General features: G+C 34.8%; 2 protein-coding genes and 1 non-coding gene across 5 annotated transcripts; 1 reads left to right on the top strand and 2 right to left on the bottom strand.

Moving 5' to 3' along the window:
- LOC105170786 (splicing factor U2af small subunit B-like) lies at positions 3207 to 7069 on the bottom strand. Of its 3 annotated transcripts, none has more exons than XM_011091698.2 (6): positions 6723 to 7069; positions 5707 to 5793; positions 5541 to 5622; positions 5277 to 5403; positions 4745 to 5187; positions 3207 to 3567 (listed from the first exon to the last, which is right to left on the bottom strand). In XM_011091698.2, exons 1-5 carry the CDS (start codon positions 6957 to 6959, stop codon positions 4758 to 4760), a joined length of 963 nt encoding a protein of 320 aa, XP_011090000.1. In that variant the 5' UTR covers positions 6960 to 7069; the 3' UTR covers positions 3207 to 3567; positions 4745 to 4757. The 3 variants fall into 3 exon arrangements, with proteins under 3 accessions (XP_011090000.1, XP_020552413.1, XP_011090001.1); XM_020696754.1 differs by lacking the exon at positions 3207 to 3567 and adding an exon at positions 3574 to 4211; XM_011091699.2 differs by lacking the exon at positions 3207 to 3567 and adding an exon at positions 4241 to 4636.
- On the top strand, positions 7185 to 7267 carry TRNAL-UAA. The gene has a single exon. It is a non-coding gene; the product is annotated as a tRNA-Leu (tRNA).
- On the bottom strand, positions 11605 to 17516 carry LOC105170785 (glucomannan 4-beta-mannosyltransferase 2). The gene is made up of 9 exons (XM_011091697.2): positions 16908 to 17516; positions 16703 to 16801; positions 15795 to 16047; positions 13630 to 13740; positions 13417 to 13553; positions 13211 to 13324; positions 12913 to 13112; positions 12618 to 12821; positions 11605 to 12336 (listed from the first exon to the last, which is right to left on the bottom strand). The coding sequence occupies exons 1-9, from the start codon at positions 17235 to 17237 to the stop codon at positions 12174 to 12176; spliced, it is 1611 nt and encodes a 536-aa protein (XP_011089999.1). The 5' UTR covers positions 17238 to 17516; the 3' UTR covers positions 11605 to 12173.

The following is a 19034-nucleotide window of genomic DNA, read 5'->3' as shown; positions in this document are numbered from 1 at the left end:
TTGTGGGTCGCTCCGGGGGCGGCGAATCGACGGCCGAAAAGTGCGATGTTCGTGCTAAAAATTCATTATTTACGATTGATAAAACTTGAAATTGTTTGTGGGGAAATGTTCGTCTCATCAAGGGGAGTCGAACAGTATATTTGATGGCTGACAATTCGCCATAATAATGCCGAAATTTTAACGAGAAGTTGACAACAATTCATCGTAAAATAAAATATTTTTTTTTTAAAAAAACTCTCTGGCACCGCGGTATGCGGTGCCACAGAGAAGATTTTTTTTTTTTTAAAAAAAATGAGGCACTGCGGTGTCAGACCGCGGTGCCACTTACTTTCCTAATCTTTTCAAAATGGCATGCTTTTACTAATTTTTTTTTTTTTTGCATTTATTAAATAAATTTGTCTATACCTTCCACATCTGTATTATTGGTACTATTTGCTTCCAATTATTACATTGCATTAATATTTATATAGAGACATCGGCTTATGTCTGTATACAATTGTACATAAATTAAGCATTTGTCTTTTTTCGTAGTTGTACTGTTAGAAAATCAAAACAAGTTAAGATATGGTAGTGGTCTATGAAGCTTGAAATGATGAAGGGTGACTCCGATTTACTGGTTTAAACTTTCGAAATCAGAATAAATTATATTGATATTCCTTGAATTTAGATTAAATTATACAAAGATAATATCTTTTTAATTTAAAAAAGATATATTATTATGTTCACAAGAGTTCAATATTTTCATTATTCACATAAGATAATTACAATATATCAGAATAAAAAAAATATAATTTTTTTTATTTGTGTAGAAAAAGATTAAGTTAATAATTTTATAAAATCAACGGACTAAAATGATGAAATTAAACTTATTAATCATTTTACCCTCTAAAGAGCAAAAAATCCAGCCATATTTTTGCAGGAAAATAGTTAGAGGGACCAAACTGAGATAAAAACTAAAGTTTAAGAACGCTAAAATCAAGAAATGAACTTGAGGGATTAAAATAATTATAAACGAAAACTTAAGAGATTAAATATAGTATTTATCCAAAAATGAAAATATTTATATGTATATATAAACATTGGAGTACATATATCATCTATTCAACATTTTAGGAGCAAAAGAGTTGCGGCTGCGATTGCTTGTCAGATTTTTTCATCTCGATCTCATCGGACTATGTTCATGATGTGTTTGATTGTGCAGAAAATTTTCTCATAATATATATATATATATAACAAATTAATTAAATGTTTTTAAGAAAAACACAAACAACTTGTGCTTGTGCATTACACAAGAGTAAACAAAAATATTCCAAGTGGCTGTTGAGCCTACTGTTTTGGCATCCAAATATCTAGTGAGGTAACTTGGGGGTTAATGAGGTAAACTATATTCCCCCTTTTTAAGTAGTAACTTTATTTCACCTCTTAACCTAACACTAAGTCGAACATGTTAGGCCTATCAATTGATAGGCATGTCCTAAACTCAAACCCATTTTCATAATTATTATACAAAAACTTGTGCCTAGTATTTTTCACATTAGATCAAAACCCGGACAAAATACTTATTGTAATAACTTTTGTGATATGTGAAATGAGCAGATAAACCAGTGCAAAAAAGGAATTAGCAAATTATCATAACACTTTTACTCATTTCTCATATTACATGAGTTAAATTGCATCTTTCTCTAATCTCAATAGTCAATGGTATTTTTGTTTAATTTATAGGATTATCACAAAGATAGAGGAGTAAGTGAAGGTTTCATTAATTTAGAGAGATAAGATACAGAAAATATTTATATAATCTCAACCAAACTCATTTTATTTCTTTTCATTAAAATAAGATAAAATTAGAGGAAATCAGCTTAATACTGACAAATCTTTCGATTTCTGATGGCAGCGCAAGAACTAGAAGTAGCATAGGATGTGTCTCTTGTTTCCATGTTATTTACGCTATGACCCGTTTTTCTATAAAAGAAACATATGGTAACTGCCACTTTCCACTTTCCAAGTTAGGTACTGTTAGGTTTTGGATCGTGTTTCATGATTCTTGGAAAACACTCACTCTTTCATCTCAAATTCTTTTTACATCCACTTTTCTAAAAGGAGAAGTTGGCTTTCCAAAGTTGAATACATAAGTTTTTTTATTTCAAATCAAGACAGTGTTTCCATAACTTTATTTAAAGTATTTTATAAGAACGTACATTATATAATAATAATAAGATGTTGCGTCTTATTACCAAAATAAACCTTTCAAAGTACTTAGAATAAAATAAAATTATAGAATTTACGAGAAACGTCAATAATTACAGATTTATAATCGAGATGGCAATCGCTTGTTAATATTTTTTCATGCCATCTCATCGGACCATGCCGACTATGAACTTGGTTGTGGAGAAAATCTTTTTCATCTCGAAGCAAAAAATTCAAACACACTTCACCACTCTAGAGGAAAACTTGCCGTATCGTCTATAATTAGTGCATTCCTTTTTTTTTTTCTTCTTCTTTTAAATGCATTCTTATTAACGAACTATACATCACATATTAAAAAAGACAGGCGCATATCACCCATATTTTTTCTTACTGAGAAAGCAATCGCAGTCTTGACCTCTCAATTCTAAGACAGTTGACAACTTCAAATTATTTGAATCTCCCATCACCGAATGCTGCACAACACAATGTCGATAACGACAGTTGAGCATAACGCCTCCTCAATTGAAGCTTTGCAGCCGATGTTGATGTTGGAAGACAATCTGTATTGCATGTCTAGATTTTGATAGCAGTTGCATTACACGACCACCCTAAGAGATGGTTCCCGGCAAACACCACCAAAGTTGTTCGCTAACAGTCTCCGAGTTTCATCTTCTTTTTGGTACCAAAAGCGTACATAACGACCACTCCGATCATTGCCAGAGAGTAGAGCATGTTCTTTAGACCATGCATCATTTACCAATTTACTTGCAAATTAGTCGCTGAGGCGTTAAGAACCAAAAAAATTAAACCACAACCAACCAACGAAAATCATCAAATCTTTCAAGATGAGCCAACTCGTGTCGAATAGGTTAGGTTTACAAGTCGATAACGTGATGTTGTAAAATCATTTCAAGGATCTGACAATTTAGCCACCAACAGATCTAGATAAAAGCACTAGCCGATGCAGAAAGCTTTCATACAACTAAAATAACCCCAGCCCACGACCCAACACATAATCGTATGCCAATCGTCTCTACTTTATACTGATTTAGAGGCTGCTTAAATCTAATGTGTAATCCATCACATGAAAACAGTACCACCATAAGAAAACTCAAATAACCTAAGAGAAAGAAATACTTGTCCTGAATGAACATCACAAGAACAATTATACAAGTCCTACAAGAGTCTTAGTACCCACCCACAAAATAAATCGTGTCCAACAAAGTGAAAAAATGACTACACACCAGTTCACCTGCATGTCCTCAAAAGACAAAACTAAACAGGTAAATGATTCTGGGAACACGATTTCCACCACCACTAGAGAGATCCTCGACTTGCAACCATCCTGCAAATACCAGCCGAACCAAACGACCAAGACACCTGTACAAATTCCATGGTAAGCAATCATTAAAATCAGTGCTCAACTTCTTTATAAGCAGGGAACCTGGACCTGCAAAACTTGTAATCCGGTGAGATTGTAACTCTGAATAACCATTGTAAGAAATTGGACAAATAATTAAAAACTCACAAGAGTAGAATTTGTTGTGGGAGTACAGGATACCTGACTGCACGCACAAACACACAAGCAGTAGTAGATGAAAAGATAAACATGCATGCAAGCAAGAACTTGTATTTACTTGAATAACTCATACTTTGCCTAGATAACACCCGGTAGAGACAGGATTTTCTGAGAGCTGGAGCATAACGTGAATGACACATGTTGACACATGTTGCCTTATATATTGAAAGGTGATTTATAGTTGTTAAGAGAGCCTATGGCATTATGGAAGAGGTAACTCAGAACAGCCAAATAAGAATAATGCACAAGAAGATTCATGAAAAGTATTGTTATGTTCACCAAAGGACCTAATATCCAGTTTGCTGGGTGTGTGTTACAATCTTTCTAAAATTTAGCATCTACATTCTATGTTCGTTACCTATAACATCAATTGAAGTATCCTGACAAAATGGGAAGCCTCCCCCAAAATATTCCAAATTTTGTACGAGCACAGCCAAGATGATAACTGGAGAGCATTGGATGGAAGAAAAATTGAAGTCATCAGCCAGGACAGTATTTCATATTGAAAGGGAAAGAAACAGGATTTAGGGAAGAGAGGAAGCATATGCATTAATAAAGCCAAGGCTAGTCAGGAAGATGACAATGACTCATTAAGCGGAAGAGCTAGGTTTTAATAGATGTAAGACTTCAGGACAAAAAAACAGTACGAAAAGGTCAAAGAGAAGGAAACAAGCTAGATTGCCTACAGGAGCATTTCCAGAAGAATTGGGAGGTTATAAAGTAAATGAAATAAAGTTTAACCAGCAGAAATGGTCCATATTAAGCATTCAGGCACATAAAACAAGCATGTAAAGAGAAGTTACAAAGACACATAAAGGTAGATAATTTTAATCATGTTCCTTATGACAGAATTGTAAACCTGCACACCACCTGCACAGTGGAAAATGCGCAGTAAGCTATATTTCTAAGACGGGCCTAACTTGGGAACTTTTTATTAAATAAAAATTGATAGGCGATCAGCAGAGATAGAGAACAAACCATGCCGATATCATCAATACCCATATCCATTCTGCTGCGGTGGGTCCTGGCCACGGTTATGATCTCCACTCTCCACATACCCGTGGTTGTCATTTTCTTTTTTATCGACATCACCACCCGCATTTGCCTTGCTAGCACGTTCCGCCTCTTCCTTCTCTCTGTTCCACTGTGCAATTTTAGCTCGTCTCTCTTCACTTCCTTCCCTGACTGGACTGCGATCCCTCCTGCCACCCGGGCTTCGGCTTCTACCCCTCCTACGGCTTGGACTTGTGCTTCTGTGCTTCCTGCTCCGACTGTCATGGTAATCCCGATCATCATGCCTTCTGCTGTGACTGCGACTTCCATGAGAGCGTTCTTCATAGCTACGGTGCCTATAGGGACTTCTGCTTCTGCTTCTGCTATGCCTTCTCCTGTGCCTTCCAAACAGCTGGCGCCTCAACTCCCTATAACAAATATAAACAAGCATCCGCTGAAAATCAACCAAGCTTAACTATGCTTTTTGCTTCTGCTACATGATAAATAATTATAATACCTGCTAATCCGCTTCAGATGCATGAAGTTACAGTACCCACCACGGTTGCAGGCATCCTCCTCATACTGCCTACAGGTGGCTTCACGAAAATCTGTCACTGGAGAGAAATCGACAATAATAGGTCGTCCTGCAGATACAATCATCAGCACACAAAATCATGTTCAGTTGAAGAAACCATCGAGCTACAGACCTTTATATATATAGATATAACAAAGTACACAGCTAAGCAACTCTCCAAAATACAAACATGAAAGAACATGAGACCTGCATAATATCTTCCAGTCAGATTCTTCAAAGCATTTGCAGCATGCTCTTCCTCTCTAAACTGGACATAAACATTACCAACCTGCGATACCAAAATAAAATGGCTAAATACTCGAAAGTTACATAAGGAGATATTAAATTCAATGAATGAGTCAGAAAACAATACCATATGGTCAGCCAGATTGTCACAAACATTCAAGCTCTCTATCTCTCCATACTTGTTCAGTTCCTCAAACAAGTCTTCATAAAAATCCTACAGCGCCAGTGAGAGATACATTCAGATACCATGACAAAAACACCAATTACCTCCATTCAGTAGAGAACAGAGAAAAATAAGAGAGACAACAAGTCACAAGAGATCTTCTTCTCAGAATTAAGGCTCCCTCAGCTAGAGAAGGCACTTGCCCAAATTCCAAAGTTTCAAATACAGATAAAATAATATTCAATACTTTATCTCCATTCAACTACAGATTTCAACAGAGGTTCATTTTGACTGTAACTCATCCAAGGAACAAACTAGCACCCTCTTTAACCAGTTAACAGAAAATGATAGCTCTGGCATGAAAGTCAACCATGTTCTCCTGAAAATACTTAGCACATAGCAGGATGGATAATGTTAAAATCAGATTCAAAATGAATCACCATATTAAATAAATGGTAACAAAATAGCATACAAGAATCAGAAATAACATTAACTCATCCTTTCTGAAACCGAACACATATTAACTCAACTTAAAAGTTTAGACAATAAAAACACACACACACACAAAAAAAAAAAGAAGAAAAAAAAGAATCAGAATCACAAACAACCGGAAAGCAATAGAATTGTAAGTCAACAATCACTCATCACTCCTCTTTGCAACACCGCATATTATTTATTAATACATTATTAACCAAAATAAAATAAGTACAATCCGAAATTTTAAAATTTCAGTTGTATTCTTTTCTGCATAACACTCAAATCCCTTAAAACTCCAACTTATAAGATCGAAAATTTCACGTCCATCAATATCCAAACCAACCCAAGAGAGTAGCTCAAAGCAATCATTTTATACACCCAAAATCACATGATATCAATCGCCAAAGAAGAAAAAGAACATAAAACAGAGAAGAAGAAAACGCCATCAAAGTAATCAATTAATTTATATTCCGAAAAAGAGCTGAAAATAAATAAACAGCAACCTCAAAGTGTTCTTGCATCTTTTTGGGGTCGATGGGTTGACCCTGAGCATCGACGCCGGGGGTGATCATGTCGGGGCGCTGGTACATGTTTGAGAGCAGCAGCGTCGGGCTTATACTAGGCTTGGTGTGGAGACGGGAGCAACGGTCCCCGTGTCTGCACGCGCCGATCTTGAAGTAGAACGGGCAGTTCACCCTGTCCTTTTCCGTCCCAAATATAGAGGCCAAGTGTTCCGCCATTGCCAAAATGCAATAACCGAGAGCTCCGTCCTTAATTCTTCTCACCCACAGATCCTCTCTGATTAGGTTTTCGCAGAAAGATGTGATGGAAGAGAGAGAGAGTATATAGAGAAGAAGAAGAAGAAGTAGAGAGGTGTTAATTCAAGTCTGTTTCTGGATTGTTCCAAAGCAACCGACGCTCTATGAATGTACATAAATGTAGTAGATAAATCAAACAACCAACAAGGTGGTTTGCCCGAGAGGTTAAGGGGGAAGACTTAAGATCTTCTGCACATAAGTGCGCGTGGGTTCGAACCCCACAGCCACCACCACACCACCACCATTTTTAATTATTATTATTAACTTTCTCAATTTTCTTTTTCCTTTTCATGATGAAATAATAGAGATTCCTACTTCCACTTCCCTATCCTAAATCCTAATGGTTTGAAGTCCAATTCATAAAGCTTGGTAGAAAGCCCAATAACCCAACAATCCTCCTTCCCATCCCACCCGACCCAATCAATTAGAAGCCCGCTACAAGTATCCATACCCGAATACCCTCTTTCACATTCCAATCTGAGTATTTCTACGACTTATAATGTCCATATTTTGTTATACGTATTGAGTTTTCTGTTTCAAATTTTATTATATACATAAATATAAATTGTAATTTGTATTTTGTGAAAACGCAAAAATAGAGGAAAAACAGCGTCATAAATTGGTAATAGATTAACAGGTTGGGCCATTTTGGGACGAGGCTGCTCTTCTTTACCTGGCCCATAATACCATTGCAGTTGTCGGAAATGTTGTAACTTTAGTTCTTTCCATTTGTTGTGTCTGAAAACCATGTAATAGGCTCAAATATTATTTGTATATATAATGTTGGGACGTGTATTTCTTTATTACTATCATGCAAAATCACAACCAACCAAAAATATTCGACAGAAGAATGCCAGATAATGCAGTAAATAAGGACCCAAAATTTCAAAGCAAACCCCATATATATGTCCCCCCAAAATAAATGTTGAGTACTATTCTTTGAAATAATTTCCTTCGCATTCATTCTGTAGTTGTTCAATTAAACTGTGAGTCATTAAATGAGCTTTTGATATCATTTAATAAAAATTCTATTAAATAAAATAAAATACTAATATTGTTATTGATGTTGGACAGTATTGCCTTCTAATAATAGATGAAAAATTTGCGAAGCTTATAACCTTCAAGGCTACAGCTATTTTGTTATGCGCATTTTCCAAATAAGACTGTGCGGTTGCATTCAAAGTGAAAATACCTTGAACAGGGCTCCAATCGTGATGTGCGAGTGCACTTCAAATCATTTGGATTGTTTGTCAAAACCAAAATCATATATCCTTTCCAAACATCTTGTTTAAAAGGTGAATAACAATTTACCCTCATGTGATATTGGAAATGAGCAAATTATCCCATGTGTTTTAAAATACAGAGGAATAAATTGTTATTTTATTTATCATAAAGGGGTTGTTTACTTATTTTACATAACACAGATAGGTAAATTGTAATTTACCCCTCGTTTAAAGGTGCGGTGATGCTTAAACAATTTTGGGGATAATATTGCACACTCTCCACTCCCATCCCACACCTTTAGTAGAAGTGCAGATTTGCACGGTTTACGAGTCATAAAACTTTTTTTCTTTTTTTTTTTTGTAATACACTTTTTCAAAATAAAATCATATAATCTTGTTAAAACTTGAACCATACTTTACATAAGGATTTCAATCGTGTGTGGGACGACTCACTTATAGTTTAAGATTTAAAAAGTGAATATCTCAGTAACATTTCATGACCGACATTTCTATGTAGAAACAAAGTAGTTTGTGTTGTGTGTGTGTGTGTTTGAGTTATTGTTGCAAGAAGGGAACCAGAAAAGAGGGGAACAAGTTTGGAAATTGCAATGGGAATTAAGACAGAGGACAGCGAGGTTGAGAAGACACCTCAACCAACCTCCTGCCCTTCTCTGTCTCTGCATCTGACATTCAGAGTCACACTCTATTTAGTTTGGACCACTTAAAAATTTTAATTTAAGTCATATATACATAAATTAATTTAAAAATAATTAAATTTATCATGTAATTAGTTAATTTTTATTTTTTATATTTGATTTGAATAAAAACCTTTCCTAAACCACTTTATTTTCTTGTGTGTTTACGTGGGATATATCTCTCATTGATTTTTTTTATTTTTAATATGTAAAAAGTGATAATAAAAACTCATAAAACAAATGGAGTCTTGGACAATAGACTAGGAAATAAAACCAATTTTAAAGAAATTAAACCATAATTAGAAAAGAAAATAAGGAGGCGGAGGTGATAGAAGGACGAACCCCGTAATGAAAAACATAAAATTACTACGACATCCTTAACAACATGAAATTATGAATTACCAAATACCTTTTCAATGATGATATATTAGCTCACTGGTTAAGCTTGAGGGTTTGAATCTCACCAAATATGTGGGTATTTATTCTACTGCATATAAATTTATTATGATTTATTTCATATATTTTTGTTATACTGATTAAATCAATGCATTACTCAATTTATTAAAATATTCATATAATTATATAATTATCGTTTATATATATATATAAGGCAGTGGATATATAAAAAAAGAGAATAATACGGACTCGTGAACTTCTTAGAAAAGGGCATCCCTTAACGTGAAAGACGATAATGTATTTTTTTTTCAAAAAAAAAAAAAGGAGAATCATGTTGTCTTTTTCTTTTTAGAACTCTTTTTTATCTATTAATATTTTGATATGGAGTAAAATAGTAGTAACTCATATATTTATACGATACGCTAATATCGTAAAGATAAAGAAGATAGAGGTGAAAAAATGAAAGTCGTAATATCAAACTGGATTTTCTTTCTATAGATTTGACAGAGACGAAATGAAATTTGGACCCATCCTCTCCAAAATAATTCATATCAATTTCTACTAACTCAACCAATCATCCCTTGTTTGAGTTGTAATTTATTCTAATTATTATGAATTTTTGAGTTCCAATACTACAAATGTGGATAGATATTTGGTATATTTTTAATACTAGTATATTATTTTTATCTCTACTTTGAATTTATTGATTAATTTAAAAATATCAATATATTATATATTGAACATCATAATATGTCGTTAATTTAAAAATATCAAGAAAATTGCCGACACACACACGACTAGCCACATTTTGTTTAGTTCTTGCGATGCTCAGTGATTACAGTTGGCGTTGTTTCCTTTCCTTCTCCACCCATTCTCCACTTCTAAACTACTTTCTGTCCTACAATTCTTCATCTACATATTACTTCACCCCACAAATAGGTGGATAAATCGTTTCAATGTTTTACTAGTTAAAATGTACAATTATTTTATAATAAAAGATCCAAACTCCTAATTTATTTATTTATTTAGTACTCCAAACTCCTAATTTAGAGCCCATTAATTTTTTTTGGTAAATTTTGATATTATTTAATAATATAGGGATTGGGGTGTCTCTTATCATGGGCTTCCCCTTCTCTCTAATCAATGGGAGTTGGGACAAACAAAAGAGAAAAAGGGGTAATCATAGTACGTACTACTACTTCGCGGAGAAGGAACTCAATTTATGCCCAATCTAATGTTGGAAAGGAGAATTAAGTGGTGACAATTAGCCCTAGTGATTGAGGGACACAAAGCATGTCATCATCATCATCGACCAACCAAACATTATTAAATAATGTACCACATCATTTGGGGCAGTATAGCTATGTTAATGTCGCAATCATACACATCTTACTACAACCGTATCCTAATAGTAATAATAATTTGACTAATATGTTTGATGTTGCTTGGAGATGAAAACAAGATTTTATGCTGGAGGGCCACCAATATATATTCATAATTAAATTATAAAATCTTTTATAGTAATGTAATGCCCAACCACACAAAAAAGAAATGGGTCCTATCAATTGGTTTTGTTTTAATTATCCGACGTCAGATCTAGTGACATAATATTTAATGTTTTTTGTAAAATTATAAGTAGTGAATGTTATTATTATTACAATAGTAGGAGTTGTATTTTTCAAAGGGCATGTATTTGGATTAATTAGACCTAACTTTAAAAGTAATAATTTGATTTAGTTTTAATTAATTAATGATGAGGATTTGGGCATCATTTGGGCTGGGAGTATGGTACATATCAAAGTGCAGGAAAGAGCTGACAAGTTTTAATGAGACACGAAAAGCATCAAATTGTATGATTCTATCAACATATAATTCCACAAGAAAGCACAAAAGTTTAAGAATCACAATGATTCACTCTCCCTACAACTGCTCCAACTTCAGTACCGTACAGCATTTTTACCATATCTTGACTTTTGTCATTATAGTCAAATCCACAAATATTATGTCCTTTTTTTCTTGATTTTATTAAAAAAAAAATCATCGTTCAATGAAAAAAAAAGTTGGTATTTTGACAAGATTTCGGTATCATCAATTTGTTTTAATCAATTAATACTACCTGATCAAAACGTTAATATGTATCTTTTTGTTTATGCTTTAGTATTATTGAAAAGGGGTGTCGTGCACTGCAATGTAAGATTTTGGAATTTGAACAGGAAACTTATATAACCACTCTTCTTCCTAAACATGGTTATATTTGGATAAATCAATCTCCCTTACAACTTATGATCAAAGGAAGATGAGACTCCAAAGTTGAAAACTTGCACAAATAAAAGACAAAGTACAAGCTGTTCTGTGTGGCCATCACTTTATTTCCTCCTCAATCTTAACAAAATTTAAAAAAAGAAAAACAACCTTAAAAAAATAAAATACAATAATGTCACACAACTAGAAAAACCCACTATATATAATTTAGAAAAGAAAAAAAAAATTACATCTCTAAATTTTGATGATGTTTCAGCTTCTTCAACCTTTGTTCTTGACTGTATAACATGCTGATCTTCGCAGCATGCACTTTCTGCTGGCAGACAGCAGGGGATTTTCAGACAAATTGAAGACTTTAGGATTTCTGTTCTACCACATGAATCTTTTTTTGTGTTTCCTTTTCTTGTAAGAGATACTGAAGTGGGATCAACCAAACAGACAATCTTGTGTACATACTAATTTTGTGTATACTACAAATGAGGAAAGCTTGTGGAATGGTCTCTGCCAATGCATATATATATATAAATGTAGATGGATGATGAGTCACGTTGCTGCTTCTGTTAAGAGCTCGGGACTATCGTGCCAATGTAGCCAAATCCCGCGATTGTGAATGTGATGACTTGAAGAAATAGGTATATGAAGTAGTTGTTCTTTCCGTAGAGGAAGTCGTAGCATCCGCAGATGAAGAGGAATAAAGCGAATCCCAGCTCTTGTAGTTGTATTCTGGTGAACCCAATATTAGGTTTAGTTACAACAGTCTTTTGTGAGAATTACTGTAATAACTCATCATATTCCTACTGCAAAAAAATCCTTGACTACAGATAATTAAGATTACCCCCTAGATGTTATGTTAGAGAAGCCTGTGATCATTAAGTAATGAATTTGTCCTAAAATACGAAAGAGCTATGAGTTTTTCATACTACCGATGATTTAAAATCTCAGTACTGATGAATGATGATCTTCATTTGCAACATACGAGAAAGAATTCAGACAGGAAACTTTACCTGTCTCCAAGAAACTTGGACAGGGATCTCCTCGGTGCAGCAGATTTACTATGGGACTTGTTCTTGAGGGTATCTCCAAGCTTTTCAGTGACAACCCACTCGTTAACTCTCTTGGCCTCCAGCAGACCAATGAACGTGGCCTTGGTCCGGTGGAACGACATGACATTCTCGAAAAGTACCCAATAAAACAGCAGATGGAAGGATCTGAAGATACCATTTCATTATAATGTAAACAGATATGACGAAAACATAGGACTTAAATCTGGTCTGGACAAGAATTTCCTGTAAATTGTACCTAGGAGTCCCGACTGAGTTGAGTGTGGTTATAATGCAAGGAATGTAAATAGCTCCCCATTTCGGGACATCTACTTCTGGGACAAGAATCGACAACGGAAGCACCACGCAGTAGAAGAAGAAAGTGAACATGTGGGCTATGAGCTTCCGGACAAAGAAGAAGCTGTAGATCACATAAAACTTCTTGTAGAGTGAAACTTTCTGCAGTATCACAAAACATACGATCAATTCCTAGTACGATGACATTACATTGTACTTTCCCAATATTGGTTCGTTTATCAAAAATAAAGAGACAAGACCTTGTTCGTCGCAATATCCATCACCATCTTCCTGAACAGATTGGCCGGACCGCAAGACCACCTGTGCTGCTGGAACCGGAAGGCTTTGAAAGTACTAGGTAGTTCACTTTTCACCTGTCGACAAAAACATTAGTCACCTTTCACTTGTCATGTAATAAGCTCACTCAAAACGCTAAATTGTAAAACAGAGTAATCTTGAAATGCACCTGGAGGTCTCCTAGGTAGACAAATTTCCAGCCCTTTAGACCGGCACGAACAGCAAGATCCATGTCTTCAACTGTAGTTCTGTCTTTCCACCCTCCAGCCTCGTTTATTGCAGCAATTCTCCATATCCCGCCAGTTCCTGTAAGAGTTTTTGTTTTGTCAGCAATTATTCAGATTAAATAACAATAATCAAAGACATAAGAAAGAATTATTACCGTTGAAGCCAAAGAAGGCATGAGTGGCTGATCCCACTTCTTGCTCAACTGTAAAATGATAGTCTAATGACATTTCCTGCATTCTTGTCAGCAAGCACTCATCTGCATTCACTGCAATTCACCAAATCTTTTTTTCAACCCCACAAAACAAAAGATATAATAACTTGAGAAAATAATTCTTTGAACCAAATATTTGTTTTATTTTTTCAAATAACATTTAATAATTAATAATTGTTATTAAAATACTCAAACAATAATTATTAAAAATAAAAATATTCATTTACAGTAGTTGATATCTCAAATTGAAGTAGATAGATATAATTAATTAAAAATAAAAATAATATGTAGGGTTGTGAGCGAGGTTAATGCCGAAATTAGGAACGGAAGGAAAGCAAAGAAAGACAAGAACGTTGGATTAGGACCATACCAAGAGTAGGAAAATGGAGCTGTTACTGTTACTTCTCTGACACCACGTGACATCAATATTAAATTAGTTTTGCCACGTCACCAATCACAACCTGGAATTACCCCTCCTTTTTATTTTATTTTTATTTTCTTTTTGGGGTTGGGGGGGGGTCTTTTAACTGTCGGTGTAACCATACAAACACTGACACTGTTTGGGTGAAACAGCCAATGAGGCAGTGCGGCTCCACCATTAGGGACTGACGCCTCTGACATGCACATGGAGGGGTTGTTGTCAAATGACAACTCTGCCCCTGCACCTCACCATTTTCTTCTTTATTTTATTATTTATCCCATGCTTACGTAATACGTAACATAAATCCAATAATCTCCCAAGTTCTACTGTTGCTGCTTGTCGGCAGGGAAGAAAAGGACAAACCTGCCCCGCATATCTAGCGCTTCCTTGCCGTTTAATCCGGGGGGGTAAAGAGATAAAAACCCCAGGACAATTTCGTCATTCGACCAAAAATATTATGTGGTTGAATTATTAGAGTTTAACATTTGAACTATTTATTATGAATTAATATATATTTTTATTTCATATATATATATATATTACGACATAACTTTTTATATACATAACGGTCTTTATTCGCTATTACTATACTTTTTGCTATTCTTTTAATAGTCGAAGGTAAAATTTAAATGTGTGATATCAGCACATATATATATATATATATATAATCAAATTACAAGAATATATATGAAAATTAACTAAAATAGAAAGTTCCCATGATTGTACGAGAATGTTATGGTGATAACTACATATCCATAGGGGCATGTCTACATATAGTATAACTATGAATGTGGAGAAACAATTGACAAGGCAAGATTATAAAATACGTATGGGGTAGTCGCTCAGCTACAACTTATCTATTTCCATAATGCTGCTACGTACTTAAACTTAAAACTCTATCCCAACCAAGACAATTAAGATTAAGAGGGAGGGTGTGGGATGGTAATATTTGGATTTATTGGGGTCCTTCCACTAATATTATAATAATATAAGTGGTGGTTGTTAAACTTAACCCAACTCAGACCGAGTCAAAAAAGGATAATTAAGACAAAGAAAGAGGAGCAAATAGTAATATTTGCGTTTTCTTTGGTCCAATACAAAGGACTGTCCGCCCCTTGCTGGGGCCCACTTGCCCCCTCCAAGCATGCAACAAATCTTTCCCAGAAGCAACAAGAAAATGGGGAATAAAGAGAAAAATTGAAAAAGAGAAAAGAAATAAAACCTTCCATTTTATTTTAATTTCCGCATCAATAAAAATATTATTAACTTAAATTATAATTTATTTAATAGAATACACGTAGAAATGCGATTGGTTGACACCCTCGTCCCCACCAACCACCCCACAACTGTATAGTAATAGTGGTGGTAAGTATAGCAACACCACCGACACTTTTGCATGTGAAGAAAATAAAACATTACTCAAGACTTAAAAATTTTAATATAATCCAAATATTATAATTTGATAGACAAATTATTGCTTCTGCCGCTGCCTATTAATCCTCACACCAACTACTCTATTTTGCATTAATTTCTTTCCTATTAAATAAAAACTTTAATTCAACATTCCCAACACCAGTATTAATTATTTTAATTAAATTTATTATTTTAGAATCAATAAATATGAGATATGAAATTAAAATAGAGAATTCAAATTGCATAATATATGATAATTATTTAGAGGACTCACCAAACCTCCAACGAGCTTGAACGAGAGCAATATCCCGGTTGTGAATGAGAAACGGGACAGCCCGTCGGAGGAAATCGGGTTCGGGTCGAAAATCCGCATCGAATATGACAACATATTCGCACTCTTTAACGTAATCGTGTTTCAAGCCTTCTTTAAGCGCTCCGGCTTTGTATCCGCCTCTTGTCTCTCTGATTTGGTATCTAATGTTAATGCCTTTGCTTGCCCACCTTATGCACTCCTTCTCGACCATGTCCTAAAACATTAATAGACACAATTAATTAAAGACAAGCATTAATCCAATAATTAAGACCCAAATCGAGAAATTTAAGGAGGGAAAACCACCAATAATGATAGTGTCGGTTTGGGGAAATCATTAGGTGTAGATGTCCTGAAAAGGTAACATTAATAGAAAAGTGCCACTTGTAGGAATATAATAAACAAACAAGGCTTTGACGATCTATGGTAATTATTACAACAGATTGGGTTCGCAAGCATAAAATTCAGTAAAAATGTGCTGGTTTTTGAGATTAGTGCAAGAAAACACCCCAATGGTAAAGGGACAAAACAAAACCCAGTTCATCCGATTGAAATCATTGGTGTATGTAGCAGAACCCAAGGTAAAAATGTTCTTGGTAAAACCCAGAAACAGAGGCCTCAACCAAAGAGAACATATAGTAATTCCCCTATACCCATGTAATAATTAACTGATTCTTGGTTCTTACCGTAATGAAATGAAATGAATTATAAGACATTGGTCTCACTGAATCTGTACTTACACCAACTATCAACCCTCAAATCATATATGATGACATATAAATGTATCAACTCAAAAGCGCACAGAGCTCATAGCCCATCCGGGTACAAATTCATTCAGATGGACAACATCTAAATTGTCTTAAATATGTTACCTTAATGACGAGGTCAGTGGAATCATCCAGTACTTGAATCACAAGCCTATCAGCAGGCCATGACAGATTACACGCTGCACCAATGGAGATCTTGTAAACCTGTCCCCAAAACATCATTTAAAAAAAAAAAAAGGACAACTTATATTGTCAGCCATTTTTATCACACATACCCATGTGTGTGTGTGTGTGTTAAAATTTCACAAACCTCTTTCTCATTGAACATGGGGATCTGAACAAGGACCATCGGAAACGCGGCGCTCCCCATCTCCAAGTCGTCCTTCATGGGCTCCCATTTGTACCTCTTCTCCGGCTTCTTCCAGAACAGCTTCACCAGAACAATCACAACTCCCATGTACAGCCGCTCCATGAACACCATTATCGACATCGCCAGACAAATGTACACGCACACCCTCAGCAGCGGCGCAATCAGCGGCACTCTGATCAGCTCCCACAGAAGACCAAGCTGCCCCGCGATGTCCGCCGTGTACCCCGGCAGCGACTCCGGCAAGAAACTCTTCCCTGAAACTTCCGCCATTTCGTTCTGCTCAACAGATCTGCTGCTTCTCCGTCTCCCTTTCTGCCCTCCTCAGAGAGGAATGCGCGCTTGAAATTGTGCAGGGTTTAGGCTAAAGATCCCTGTTTCTGCACTCCACTCTCTGCTCTCTCTGCTTACGGTTTCAGCCAAGAACAATACTTCTAGCTTTCTTGCTACTGCATCAGAGTTGAAGATAAGCAGAGGAGTATTGCGGCATTGTGGGCAAGAGAGAGAGAGAGAGTTATGGGGAGGGAACTGAGGAGTGAGTGAGGGAGAGATGTAAGAGAGGTTTTATAGTCAATATGTGGTCTGATATGGAGCTTCTGTGTTGGCCGTCGCTGTAATAATTTTTATCCTTTTTTAGGACTGATAATTAGTAATTAATTATTACAGAGGGAAAAAAAAGAAAAAAAAAAAGAAAGATATGATGACCGGTAAAGTGGAAACTGGTGGGCTTTAAAGGTTATATTGGTAAAAAAATCTTGCCTCTTTCAACGCTTCATTACCTTTTTCATTTTTTCTTTATGAATTTGAGAAAATTAATTAAATATTTCACAATTAATTATTTTTTGGAAGTAGCGAATTTATCTGAAAAAAATAAGTTTTAGGGAATATTTTCTTGTAAATTTGATTGGACAAATACAATTTGAATTATTAAATTTACAAACGATATTGTTATAAATACCATTGAAGTGCATTAAGTGACTACACGTAAAAATCTTTTGCAATGATAAGTCCAGTTTTTAGTACAAGAGAAAAAAAAGATTAAGTGATAATATTAATATTATTGTTTATCCTTATGCATTAAGGTATTGGAATTTTACAATTTATTATAATATTTTATAAATATTATGTAAAAGTCGTATAATTAATAATATAAACTTTGGTAGAAAGTTGTGATTATAGATATGAAATATACATAATAACGACAAACAATATATATATATATATATATAATTGTCACTATATCGCACTATTAAAATAATTCTCAATAGTCACAATTCATATATTAAAAATTACATTATGACAATGTTAAAATCATATTACTTTAGAAACTAACCGGAAAGCCAACAAAATTCCGGCGAACGGAGTGGGAATCGGGAAGAATAATTATAGACAGAGTGACAGTGACTGAAGAGTGTGGTATTTTCCCTGACAGAAGCTTGATGATTGGAATGAACAGGTAAGCTGGAGCCGCTGGAGTTGTTTTTGGCGTGTTCTAAGTTTTTCAATTTTATTTTGTATCATGAATGATTCCATTGATCCTGGAGATCTGCAGTTTTCCTTGTGAAGAACCCCTTCCATTTCCACCTCCTATTATTCTTTTCTTCCTTTTCTTTCCGGGAGATCTAGGTCACACTCCACAGTCTTATTCAGGAGGATTGTACTTCAATTTGTACCATCACCTTGTCCTTGGTCCTTGTACTAGAGCAATAGCGTTACTATGGCCTATCCCACCTAGCATAAACTAATACCCCTAAAATCATTTCAGACAAATTCGGATTCTACCGATAAAATAGACGCAAGATTTTCTATCCCATTCTAGTACTACAACACGTTAGTAGTATTTTCATAAACGTGTATTCTGTAAAGCCTACTTAATCTAATTCGATTGCAAGACAAATACAGATTTGATACCTCTATACTATGTAGTAGATCCATAAAACACTATTCGTAGATGAATATTGTTTACGAGATACACTTAATTCTATCAAATATTTTGATAAAAAATTTAAATCAACGTATTAGGTACAACAACGTTGGATCTTTATGACTAGTCCATAACAATTAATGACA

Source organism: Sesamum indicum, linkage group LG9 (genome assembly GCF_000512975.1).
Source record: "Sesamum indicum cultivar Zhongzhi No. 13 linkage group LG9, S_indicum_v1.0, whole genome shotgun sequence".
Classification (NCBI taxonomy): Eukaryota; Viridiplantae; Streptophyta; class Magnoliopsida; order Lamiales; family Pedaliaceae; genus Sesamum; species Sesamum indicum.
This window is presented reverse-complemented; position numbering and strand designations above follow the sequence as displayed.

What these genes read in the sequence shown, in the direction of transcription:
- LOC105170786 (XM_011091698.2), bottom strand. Translation starts at nt 6,959, where the DNA reads ATGGCGGAACACTTGGCCTCTATATTTGGGACGGAAAAGGACAGGGTG. An exon ending in AGATGCAAGAACACTTTGAG is followed by an intron (nt 5,794 to 6,722) that starts GTTGCTGTTTAT and finishes CTGGCGCTGTAG; the next exon opens with GATTTTTATGAAGACTTGTT. An exon ending in GACTGGAAGATATTATGCAG is followed by an intron (nt 5,404 to 5,540) that starts GTCTCATGTTCT and finishes TTGTATCTGCAG; the next exon opens with GACGACCTATTATTGTCGAT.
- LOC105170785 (XM_011091697.2), bottom strand. Translation starts at nt 17,237, where the DNA reads ATGGCGGAAGTTTCAGGGAAGAGTTTCTTGCCGGAGTCGCTGCCGGGG. An exon ending in TCTACCTAGGAGACCTCCAG is followed by an intron (nt 13,325 to 13,416) that starts GTGCATTTCAAG and finishes TTTTGTCGACAG; the next exon opens with GTGAAAAGTGAACTACCTAG. An exon ending in TCCAAGTTTCTTGGAGACAG is followed by an intron (nt 12,337 to 12,617) that starts GTAAAGTTTCCT and finishes TGGGTTCACCAG; the next exon opens with AATACAACTACAAGAGCTGG.